The sequence below is a fragment of the Vicugna pacos genome, chromosome 1 (genome assembly GCF_048564905.1).
Source record: "Vicugna pacos chromosome 1, VicPac4, whole genome shotgun sequence".
NCBI lineage: Eukaryota > Metazoa > Chordata > Mammalia > Artiodactyla > Camelidae > Vicugna > Vicugna pacos.
The window spans coordinates 16,148,817-16,161,668 of record NC_132987.1 but is presented as its reverse complement, the minus strand read 5'-3'; the positions used below and the strand labels follow the sequence as shown (position 1 = coordinate 16,161,668).

General features: G+C 39.7%; 1 protein-coding gene across 2 annotated transcripts in view; it reads right to left on the bottom strand.

Moving 5' to 3' along the window:
• Positions 1-4,769: 4,769 nt before the first annotated feature.
• PPP2R3A (protein phosphatase 2 regulatory subunit B''alpha) overlaps positions 4,770-12,852 on the bottom strand; it is a 151,587-nt gene continuing 143,504 nt past the window's right edge. For both annotated transcript variants that reach the window (XM_072956262.1, XM_072956313.1), the window contains one exon: positions 4,770-5,395. In XM_072956262.1, coding sequence (XP_072812363.1) covers positions 5,269-5,395 — 127 coding nt within the window. In that variant the 3' untranslated portion in view covers positions 4,770-5,268. The remainder of the gene's footprint in view (positions 5,396-12,852) is intronic.

Below are 12,852 nucleotides of genomic sequence, written 5' to 3'. Positions count from 1 at the left end.
TAGTTTGTTCAGGAGCCTCAGTGCTACCTTCACATTGCCACTGATGTTTCTCCTGTTGAAAAGCTCATGTGTCCAGCTCAACCTTTGTGGTGACATAATACCATTTCTGATCATGAAAATTGGCTACTGGTGTATGTAGCAGTTCTTAAATCAGCAGTATTATGAAAGAAAATTTGCCCCTCATTAGAATGTTGAAGAAATCTGTCTTTTAAAAAGTGAACAAACTGAAATTCTGTCAGACTGCAGATGTTTAGCTGTTTATGCCACAGAACTTCTGAGTTGATGCCCATTTTTAGTTAAGTCTGACTCCTTTCTAGGAAAAAAAAACTAAATGCTTCCATCACTTTGAGCAATGTTCTAATTAGATAAATGAAGTGGAGAAGAGCAGTTTTATTCTGAAGATAATTGAATTTAGACTATAGTATGTGACAGAATTTTTTAAAAATTATAAAAAATGTTTTACTTAGAAATTGGGATTTATTTAAAATTTTGGAATGATGCTCCAAAACTTATCCAGATTTATGCATTATACCTATTGCTATTGGCCACTTCTTTGATTTTTGTTTCCTCTAATAGTTTGCCACAGATTTTATTTTGAATATGCTCTTTTTTCTTTTCTTTTTTTTAGGGTGCTATTTGTTGTGGAGGCTTCTTTATGGAGGTCTGATAAAAATGCCTTTTATGAAGCCTGTGCATTTAAGTAGGTTTGAGGCTAGGAGGATTTTCTTTAGAATACTCTTTTGCATGTAAAGCACAAAACTACGTTTCAGTTTAAATGCACTTCTTCCCTGTAATTTTTATGGGGAAGACAAGTGAGTCACAAACATTCTGTTGAAGGGAAATCTAGTCAGTTGCTTGAAAGAGCACAGCCCAGATAAAACAAGGACTGACTAGGTTGTTGTAAAGAAATGACCTTATGATTTAAAGGAAGAGTTGCTGCTTTGACAGTGCTTATTTAAAGAAAAATACTGCTGGAAAAATTTCAGTTTCTACTACGTTCACCATCTCTCGTGAGATCTGACATATGTTGAAGTTGTTTTGATTTGGCACACAGCATGTTCAATGATGGTTACTCACCTAGTACAAGACATGGAGAAGAAACCTTTCGACACAGAGCAGATGACACCTCCTTCTGTTTTGTAGTGTATCTTGGTGTCATTTTCTGTGAATGTGGTCAGGTAGTTGTTTTCGTCGTTGTTGTTGGGCTTTTTTTTTTTTTTTTTTGGTCTCTCTTGGTGGGGTGGGGGTGGGCTAAAGCCATAGGAAGAAAAATGTGATGTATGTGTCCAGTATGTACTATTTTGTTTTTGTTTTGCAAGAAGAGTTGAACTATTTTTGATAACAAGAGTAAATGGTGGAAAATGCTTCTTAGTTGTCTTGTCTTTATTTGCTTTCCAAGTTTTGGAATTTTATTTAATTCCTCTAAGTGTTAGCAGTGTCTTATGAAACATGTATTCGCCTAAAGTTTGTAACAGTTTTGTGTTGAACTCAGATGCCCTGCTATAATCTTGTAAATCTGTTCTTTATTTACTAATGATCACTGCAAAAATGACTAGAAGTGAGATTGTACACATGGATGATTAGGGTATATTTTGCAAATCTCCCAAACTCTCCTAATATTATGATCTTAAAATTCCGAAAGTACTTTATTGCTTCCCAAGTTTGATAATCTTAGTTTTGTGTTTTTTTGATGCATGGGAGGTTGGCAATATAGACAAAGTGGAAATCATTAGTATGTGAGGGCCTTGATTGTTATGTAATATTGCCAATGGTGAATTCAGGTTGTTTTTAGCACAAGTTTCTCTTTTTTATGCTGGTATTCTCACTGCCACACTTTTGGAAACCTGTATTACACCTTAAATCTATCAATAAATGTTAGTTTTCTAATTCTATGTTGTAGAATACTGAGGAGTTCGGGATAGCATGCTCTGAATGGCCTATATTATATACATTTGGGGAAGAGTAATTAATTACAGTGCCTTGATTTCTACATTGTCTGTCTTTATACCATGAGTTATTTTAGGAATGCTGACCAGTGGCTAACAAAGGATGACTGAGAAATTATTACTGAAGTAACTGGGTTTACTTCAGCAGGATTTGAAACCACCAAAGCAATAACAGCATTTAACTTGTTCTTTTGAGTCCTTCTAATGAACATAAATGATCCAATGATCATCACCTTAGGTGACAGAAGTTTTAGAGCTGACAGTGTATCTTTTTGATTTTCCGTAGGTCTGTACCTCCAAGCAGAGGTCTGATACAGTCCTAGGATAAAGAGTTCCTTGACTGTGCTCTTAGTTTTCTTAAGACAACTCTATGGAGGCCTTGCTGAAGAAAAGCTAAAATTTTACAACAGATGAAAAATAAAATTTCCTTTCCCATATTGTAGGCAACAAATATAAAATGCTTTAGAAAATATTAAGTTCAAAGTACAGTATCAGAATCTAATGCATGGGTAGTATTTTGTCTCCCTCCTTTTTTAAAAATTAAGTTTTAGATACCCAAATAGCAAATACACATTCTTTTAAAAGAATATATTATTCATAAGGCTAAAGTCTCCTTTGATCCCTGTGAACCTCTCATTCCCAAAGCCAAATTCCCAAATTCCTATCCTCAGAGGAAATCACTGCTCAGTATGAGGTGTTATTCTTCCAGATCTTTCTTTATAAAGTCTTGTTGGGGGGGGGGGTTCAGAGTTACTCTCTTTGAAACTCAAGCTTGTTTACAGTGCTACTCTTTCAAACAAAAATGAATTGCAAGTGTGATTATAACCAGAAGTGTGTAGTGCTTATCTTAGTGAACGCTGATTCATATTTGACAATTTGTCTTTATTTAGTTTTGCAAAAAGGGAAAAACAAATAGTTAAATCATGCAGGCTTCTCCACCCAAACACACCTTAACATTTCCAAAAGTCGAGCAAATGACTTAACTCATTTGATCAATCTAGAGTTTTATAAACAGTCTGAACAGTACACAATGACATAGATAAGATGCAGGGAAAATACACAGAATTTTATTAGTTTGATTACCTTAGCAATTAATGTTACGCTGTGAAACTAATTTTTCATTGACTAGCACTAAGATCATAACCCTCAACTTTTATCAAGGAGCCTGGGATATTGTAACAACTTGAAATTTCATTTGGGTAGTAATGATTATATTCAGCATGATCGTTCGTTACCAGAAAGTCAATTATATGCTATCTTTCCTCAGAATTTACATTTCTTACATTCAGTTCTAAGAAGGGAATACAATGAAACACATTCTTCTGTCTGAAAATCTGATTCTTTGGGTAACCTAAATTAAGAGCCCTATCTTAAATGGAATGGTATTGGTAGCTGTACTTTTGTAATAATTAGACTTTTGAATCCAAATACTGACCAAAGTGAAAGTGAGAGGACTTTGGTAGAGAGAAACAAAGTAAAGCCATGTAAAAAGCCAAAATACAAACTGAGAAATTGAATTTTGCCGAGTCTTAGAAATAGTTTAGATCATTATGACTAATAAAACATTTAAACCATATCTGGCTTCTAAAAAAAATTACCTTTTTAGTATTTTTATCTGAAATTTAAGAAGAAATTGCTTCCCTTCCCTGGTAAAGGTTGGATGGGATAGATTTCATGTACCACATAAATACTTTTAATCCTAATGATTTACCAGTGTTTTGGTTATTGCATGTATTGTTTCCTAAATATGTAGTCATGTTTAAGCTTTTATTCTTTTGTGAACTATCAGAAACTAAGTTTAATAGTTACCACTTTCTGTAACAGTTACATGGAGGATCAGTTCTGATCATGAAGGTAAAATAATAACAGGAAACTGGGAGGACACAGACAGGAAGGATCGCTAACTCAGTAACTATCAGTTGTTGGTGCATTTTTGAAATTCTCTTTTTCTCTACTTTTTGCCTACCGTAGCCCAAGGTTTGATTATTTCAAAGTTTGGCCTTCACACCAGCAAGGGAACCAATGTGGGATAGAAAGGGAGCTATTCTGACATTCAGGACTTGTGGTTAAAACAAAAAATCCAGGGGAAAACTTGATGACTTTGACAGGTGGATATTGAAAAGCTTCTTGGGGGTTTCTTATACTATCAGAAATTCCCATCTTTTTAAAATAGTTTATTTTCAATTTTATCTTCAAGGATATTGCAGGATTTTGGTGCATTGTGGCTTGCTGAAAAGTGTATTTTATAATGACCACTATAGTAAAAATGAAATAGGTTTTTTTTTGTTTAAATGGGTGCCATCACCGTTCTCATCCATTTTTGTGATAAATACTGAGGTCGACGCAGTATTTCGAGTAGTTTGTTTTCAACGTGAAGCAAAGAAAATGTTTATATTGAGGACTTTCCTGTTAGCCTTCTCTAATATTCAGTGATAAAAGGAGTATGTCTAGTTAGGAATTTTCATATATATTTAGGTTTTCAAGTAGGCCTGATAGGAAGTGTAGATGGGATATCAGCTAATTTGGAGATTAATAAATCATTCAGTAAGTCTACAAATGTTAGATGAGTTAAAAGGAAAGTCTGAGTCAAATTCTGTACTTGTATTCAATTAAGTTTTTCTTCAGATTTTATATAAGAGCCACAGTAAGGATGAGGAAAGATTATTTAGAGCTTGCCAGCAAGGTTGGAAGGCCTAGTGGTTACAATACCTGAGGATGTAAAGTGACTAGCAGTTTGGCAGGTCATTGTGAAATTACATTAAACCAAGTAAGTTCAAGATCTTTGAACTCCAGTACACATATAATTAAGAGAAGTCTCTGAGATGTTTTGGCAGTGCTTTTATTACCAGGACTAATTGAGTTCTGGAGGCCCTGACTGCTTTTTCAAGTTCCAGAATTTTCTGACTCAAGTTTTCTGCAAGTGAAGGTTTCTTCTGGGCTCCATGGGAGCCCTGATGGGCCTCAGGGAAGCTGGACAACAGAGGCAACTCCTGCTTTTGTGCAGAGAACTGTGCTTGGCACTGTCCCCAAGAGATCCTTGGTACATTCAGGGGTGAAGAGTGCTGATTCACAGACTGGTGATAGATACCATATTTGCTTCTGAGGAAAAGCTCTGTAAGAGGTTTGAGGCAAATTGGAGGAGTCTCCCAAATTGAGTATGTGTATCCAGAGCTATTGCTCAAAAACATTTAAAAGTCCCTACTGCAGATACACATTTGCAGAAATCAAAGTCTTTAAAAAGCAGTTTGCAAACTAGAGCATCTCTTCACAAGAAAAAAAAACACTTAAAGTACGCATCTCCCTTTCATGTAGACGTCGGCAGCTATCCTTCATCCACTGACTGAAGCTTGCCGCTCTTCTCTGGAAGGCTTGAGGTTACTATTTTATTGCCTTTGTTTCCAATTTCAGAGGGAGAGGCAGGTTCCTCTGTTTCATAATCTTCAAAGGAGCTGAAAGAACAAAGCAAAAGTGAGTTACTGATTTTTTTTTTTAAAGAAGTTTTAATGTTTGGGTAGAAGTCAGTATGGCAAACTAGAGACTGAAGACCAACTTGCCAAAGTACCCTGAGGTGCTAAATGGCAGCTAAGAACAGCTGAGCCGCCCTGGAAGAGACAGTGCTCTGGAACAGAAAACACATTCTCCCTGTTCCTTAAAGCTCAGGTTAACGTTAAGAGTATGTTGAAAATGTGCTAGTGTATCAAGCCTTCCGTTGGGGCCTTGATGGGAATGAGAGCATGATGGATGCTAGGTTAGGGAGGGTATGAGGTCTGGAAAGTATGAGCTTTACACGAATGCTTTCATGAAGTGGCTTCCACGCAGAGTGAGGGACTTTCTCACCTCTCAGACTGCTTTATAGCTTCCATGGCTTCCAAGAAGTACATTTAAGATGTACATACATCTGTGTACACACAGCAAACCAAAGCCCATTCATGGTTTTCCTTCCATTCTTTGCAGAATTCCATAGCCTATTCACCTGCTCATGCCCCCTGCAGAGGTTATTTGTATCCCCTGAGTTCCATGCCCTCCAGGCTACGGCTAAGGGTGGCTTTAGGCAGGGATGACAAAACATTTTACTTCGTGGGAATGATGGCTTCATCTGTGCAGAAATTTCTGGACATAAAGGCCTTTTATCAAAAAGGTACCAAGACTGGCTAGTGAGGAAAACTATGCAGAGGCAGGAATACCCAGTAGGTGGCAACTATTCATAGAGGGTAGAGAATGTTAAATTTGTATTAAGCCCGTTTGATATTTGGAAAACTTTCTAGCTTATGATTCTATCAGGAATTATTTACAACTGTCCTTTTGCAAAAATATTCCATACTTAACTTTAGTTTCTACTCTCCCCTCCTCTCTTTGCTTTAATGGAAGTGAAGCAGGGTTGATGGTACAGCCTCCATCTCTGGGCAAAAAAATTCTCAAAAGTTAATTCTGGAAATGCAGTGTCAGACACTGGCTGCTTATTTCCTGCCAGAGTGGAAGACACTTTCTTCCTCTTGGTGACCTAACTTGCTGTCTTCGAGCTCTCAATGCAGATCTGGGAATAAGTTAAAGAGTTAAGTCTGAACTGAGACTCATTCAGTAAATATTTGAGCTCCTGTTGCTAAGCATGAGCCAAATGCTAGGAATACAATGGTGAAAAAGACTGAACCCACTCCCTTCCTCACAGCACTTGTAGCCGTTAACGGAGGCCATCTGGAATAGTGGTTAAGTGGTTTAGCCTTAGAGCATAGGCTCTGGAGTCCAAAGTCGGGTTCTAATCTCAGTTTGTCACTTAAATGTGACGTTGGGCATGTTACTTAACCCCTCTGCATCAGTTTCCTCCACTATTAGCATTTCCTTCCCCTTATAAGGGTTGAATGGAGATTAGGTGACAGGGCCTATAAATCAGAAACTCTTGGAAAATATAAGGTGCCATTCTCATGATGGAAAAGTGCAGGGGCTTACTGAAGCAGAATGGTGAAAACTAATCCTATACTGGGAGGCAGGGTCACATTTTTTTTGTGTAACCTGTGAATAGAATTTTTTTTTTTTACAAAAGAATACGTATTTTCCCCCCACTGTAACTTCATACCACAAATGGGACTTCTAACAATGGATATGATCCATTCTTGTACTTAAAAATATTCCATGCCCAATGGGTTGGATGTAGTGGAATGTCACCTGCATTTATTCTGTACTTTCAAGGGACTAAGAGCAGTAATATACACAGAAACTTTGGAGGAATCTTATGGATTGAAGGAGTTTATTCAAAACCTTGTCAGTGTCCTTTTGTCAGTGTCGTGGTGACTCCTCTTACCCTAATTCAGTAGTTCTCAACTGGGGGTCATCCCCCCAGGGCCGCTGCTGGGGACATTTGGCAATGTCTGGAGAGACACTGTTTTTTTTGGAGACATACTTGATTGTTGGAACTGGGTCGGTCCTATTGGCATCTAGTGGGTAGAGTCCAGAAATGTTGCTAAACATCCTACAATGTGCTAGACAATGCCTCACAACAGAATTACCCAGCTTAAGACAATCAGTGCTGTTTTTGAGAAACCCTGCTCTAAGTCTTGCCCCTTCAGTGTCAGTGCATCCCAGAGTTCTGGACTAACTTCCTTCATTTTGTGCTTCCTTGAGCAATCAGTCTTTCTCATGATTTTATCCACCACTTGTTCACCTGTGGTTTCTCAGTGTACATGTCCAACCTCAGCCTCTTTCTAAGCTGGAGATGCCATGTATCCAGCTGTCTGTGTGGCTCCTCCAGTGTGGCAGCATGTACAAACTGGGGCCCGTCCTTCCCACACCCCTGGCTCTCCCTGTTGTAGTGAACACCATGATCTGCCCATTCAAAGCCATAAGCCGAAGTTTTTCCAAGTTCCCTTTTTCTCTCCCCTCCCCTCTTCAAATCCAGCCAGGCTCTCCCACCACGCTCAGCACCACATGGACGCAGTGGTGTCTTCATCGCCGCGGACTAAGTTCGGGGCACTCTGCTTTCCTGCTCGGGTCCCCGCAGTGGTTTTCACCTGCTAGCCTTCCTGCCTCTGCTCCTGTCGCACACCCTCTGCTACGGCCATGCCAGACTGTTTACAGTGTCAGAGCGGTTTGTGGTCGTGGGACCTGATGCCGCTACGTGTTTTCCAGTGGCCTGCAGTACCCTTCTCCCTTTGGTTACCTTGCGCTCATCTTTTAGTCTGAGATGTCACTTAAAAGGTTCCCGATTCCCAGGGCCTCAGCCACCACCATCTCTTATTTAGATGCCTGTAATGGCTTCCTTATGGATGACTCCCGGCCTCTCCTCTTACACCTCCACCAGTCTAGCAGAGCAATCTTCAAGAAATCCAAGTGGGGTGACAGTACTTCCTTGCTTAACTCTTCAATAGCTTCCTTAGGCCGGCGTGGTCTGGCCCCTGCTCATCTTTCCAGCCACATTTCCCTCTGTTGCTTACCATACTCCAGCGACACTGGCCTTTTAACACACAACAGAGTTTCCTTCCTCAGAGCCGTGGCACATAGTTTTCCCTCTGTCTAGAACATTTTTTTGCTCCCTGCTTTTTGCCTGTTTTCCTTCTCAACTTATAGGTTCTCAACATCTTCTCATGAAATTCTTCCCTCAGCATCCTAAGTTGCAAGCCTCTCTCCATTATCAGTTTACCCTGTGAATTTTTTTCATAATTATATAATTAAATGTCTGTCATCCCCACTCAGCTGTAGTATGTCCATCTTGTAACTCACTGTTTTCCTTGGGTTGTAGTACAGTGTCTGGCACCAGGTGCTTAAAAGGTCATGCTGAATGAAAAATGTTGCCCTAATGCTCCTGCAAAACGATGGGTGGAGTCGTTGGGGAAGGCTGGGGTTAGTAAAGTGGTGAGAATGTGGAAGTCATCCTGAGGTCACTGAAGTCAGAACTGTGAGACCGTAATCTTTATCCTGTTCTCCAAGAATTCCTGAGGGTGAGAGAGTGTTTACTGATTCCTTCTAAATGACCACTTTCAGATTTACTTGAAGGTCACTGGGATTCCTCTGGGATCAAATGAAGATTATTTTATGTTAATTGGCCACTTTTAAGTGAGTACAGGAGTCAGAGGATTAAAGCAGAACCCAGTGTTCACAGTTTATTAAGAAACTCTATGGATCAAACTGAGAACAAATTCTTTACCTTAGTAGTTAACAGTATTGTTAACATAGGGAAAAAACAATAGTTCATGTATTTTTGCTAGCAATATGACAGGCAGTATGTTTCCCTAAGTAAGTTTCCCCTTTCAGATGAGCAAATTTTGGGCAAAAGAATTAAGGCTAGTTCTGCAGATTCCCGGGACGGAAGTATGATAGCTGGAGTTAGCAGAAATATGTGGTCTGAAAAGGAATCTGTGTGCAGTTTCAGGGTCCTGTCTGGGAACTGCGGCTTGATTTCACGTTTGGGATTCTCACTATTTACAGGGGCATAGGGATAGAGTGTTTGTTTCAGGGCTTGTCTAAAGAAATCTAAGATATATGGTGGCTATAAACATAGAATAAAATGATAAAACAGTTCTCTAATTTGTAGTCTATAATGCTTCCGAAATAGGAAAGGATGAATTTTACCTTCATAGTTTTAAGAACAGCTGTTTCAAGCCATTTATATAAAATGGACTAACTGAAATACTCGGTTCAAAGAATTTCTTTTTTGATCCATTCAACGACTAGAAAAATCTTTTGCTTCAATTTTTGTTAAAGTTTCCAAATATGTACCACCTACTCTCCTGCCTCAGAAACTTGATCACACTTCATTTCTGATGGCTGAGGGTCTCTTGTAGTTCTAGGGTCATGAGCCATCTGTGTTAACTGCTACTGTTTTGGATGTAGATAGTATAAAAATTTGGGTTAGATATATTCTGATTATGAACTTGAAGGGAGGGACAGGGTTTAATTCATTTTTATTACCAACCACAGTGTCTGGCAAAGTAGGTACCAGTGAATATCTATTGAAGTAAATTAAAATTGGGCATTGATTTGTTGAATGCAGAAAAATTAAAATATATTAACTTTAGGTTCAAATAAAGCCTATTTACTGACCACTATTAAAGTAATGACTCAGAACTATTCTACTTGTAAGATTATAATTCATGCCCCAGCATATACACGTGTACCCCACCTTCATTACTGCTGCTCCTTTGCTGAACTTCCCCACTTCACTGAGGACATTTAGCTCCTCACAAGCCTTTACTCCAGACTTGACTCTCACTAGCATACATTCCTGGAAGGTCACTCCAGTGGGTTTTGGGTGGCCTTCTTTGCCTGCAGTGTCTTATTTTTTCCAGTGCTGATTGAAGTAAATGGTAGAACTCTTACAAAGGCTAATTCAATGTATGTTTATATTTAATATAAATAAAGGGGTTCGCTCTCTCTCTTGCATTCTGAGACGGCCCGCACTCTGTCTATGGAGTGTGGATCTGCTTTTACTTTAAACTAAACACCCCACACCTCTCCATCTCTCTCCCTCTCACCTTTCTGAGATGGCCCGCATTCTGTGTATGGAGTGTGTTATCTCCTAAGCCGTTTTCCCTTCTGAGACAGACCCCACTCTGTGGAGTGTGTATCTCTCTAAATAAACCTTTCACTTAAAAAAAAAAAAAGGAAAAAGCCACCTTTAAAAACATTCAGTAGAAAACAGTTCTTCTAAATTATCTAAATGTCTAATGATAGGGAAAATGGATGTGTTACTGCTTGAGAGAATACCCTGCACCAATAGAAGTCATGTTTTTGAACACACTAGTAACATTAAGCATTGAAAGGAAATATACCGAAGTGTAAATAATGGTTATACCTGGATGACTGAACCAAGGGTGATTTTAATATCTTTATATTTTCCATTTTCTGCAGCAAGCCTATCTTTACTAATCAGATAAAGACTCAGAATAAAAAAGAAAATTGTGCTCAATCTAGGTTAATCAAATGTAAAGCTACTGGTGAAGTACCAGAATATCCTGTAAGAAAGTATTTTTAAGATAATGTGAGACTCTTAACTAAAAATCTGAGGCAATCAAGTATTTGCCAGATTGGCAGAAAAGCTTGTTTCTGATTATTGCAGGTCCCAGTTTAAGAAAGCAACATGGAGTACCTTTTAGCCAGCTTTTAACAATTTTTGTGGCATTTTAAGCTTACTGAAGAAATCGTAAGAATGTTAATTCTAAACAAATCTGGTGTCATAACCTGTTACTTCCATATAGGTGACACATTTAGTTGAACAAGTTTATGTAACTGGTAGCCTGTCTTTCTGGTTTCCCCTGTGACCATTCATTAGCTTGGCTGAATTTATACAAAACGCTGTTGTACGCTGTGATCGTGTTGTGTGCTAGATGGAGTAATTCACAATGTTTGCAGCCTCATTCCTGTACCCTCGGCCCTCTTTCACATCACTGAGATATGGAGTCATTACTAGGTTACTTACTGAAAGCATTACCTTGAATCAGCTGGTACAGGCACTGCCCAAAGGCGACCTATAATGTTAGATGGTAAAGTAGTTGGAGAATTTCAAGTTGTTTTTGGAGGGTCAAGCTGTCTGGGCTCCTGCAGTTATCCTTGTAGTGAGGATAGCTTCTGCATTATTGCTGCCTTCTGTGCCACTCAGTAAATAACTTCTGAGGTCACATCCCCGACAGTCTGCCAGGTGCTGGGGTTACCAGATGAGTAAAACATGGTGCTTTTGCCCTAAAGGAGCCCATGTTCCAGTGGAATCACCAATGGGTCCACTGTCCCCAGAATTTACATGCCAGACGCTGTTAGTTACATTATATACATTATCTCTAGTTCTGAGAACAGTCCTGTTGTTCACGCAGCCGATATTTACTGTGTGCCAACCGTGTGCCTTGTTCTGTGTTCTGGGAATGAAGGGGACGAGGTCGGCAGTGGAATGCTAATGTTACACCTGACTGAATTCTGGTTCAGAGAGGTTATGTAATGTGGCCAGTATCACAGCCGTGGTAGTAATAACAGCCATTGTTGATTGATCACACAGGCACTATGCCTAAGGGCAAAATATAATATATACATTGTTTTATTTAATCCTTAAAGAGGCCCGTGTGGCAGGCGTGTCCCCACTGAGGCTTGCACGCCTAAGTGACAGAGCAAGGATTTGAATTTAATAAATCTGTCTAACTCCAAATTCTGGGCTTTTAACCTTTCAGTAACAGTTATGATTGGTCAGGTGTCTCCTGCGTGCCAGGTGTTTGTGTATATGAGGTTCTCACAAGCTTGGAAGGTAGCTGCTGGTATCTTCTGAACCTGAGCCTCAGGAGTCAGATAACCCGCCCAGCTGGCGAGTGGCAGGCAGAGCCAGATCCGTCGGGCTCCTAAGCCTCTGCCTTTCCGTGGTACTACCCATTCTTCCTCCCTTTCTAATATTTGAGTCTGGTAATTTCTGTTGGACGAACTCACCCTGACTTGTTTGTAATTCTTCTTGAGATGAAGCACTTGGTGGTGTAGCCTTGGAATTCTGGGTCTGGAATTTGGAACCATGGCGGTCAGCTATTAACAGCTGTAAACAGGCCTCGCTTGTTGACATTCTAGTGCTCGCTCTGCAGGCTGCGGCTGTCGGAAGGCTCCTCTCCCCTCGAGACCTCGTCACCCACATGTGTTCTGCGCAGCCCTTAGCTTATCTCCCACAACATGAGAAGAGGGTGTCCAGCAGAAGCCTCTCATACACACTGGTCGAATTTCACCACAGCTGGTCTCTGCTTCTCCCTCTCGTGACCCCTCACCTGTCCTTCTGTCTGCGTCCCTTTGTCTCCTGTCTCTCCCTTCCACACACTGGCTCCTTCTCTGAGCACCACCACAACTAGAAAAAGCCTTTTGCTTGAGCCAATTATTCTCTTTAGCTGCCATCAGCTTCTCATCTTTTTAGGCTAACAAACTTAAGTGTTTATTTAGACCTGTTACCTCTTTTTTTTTC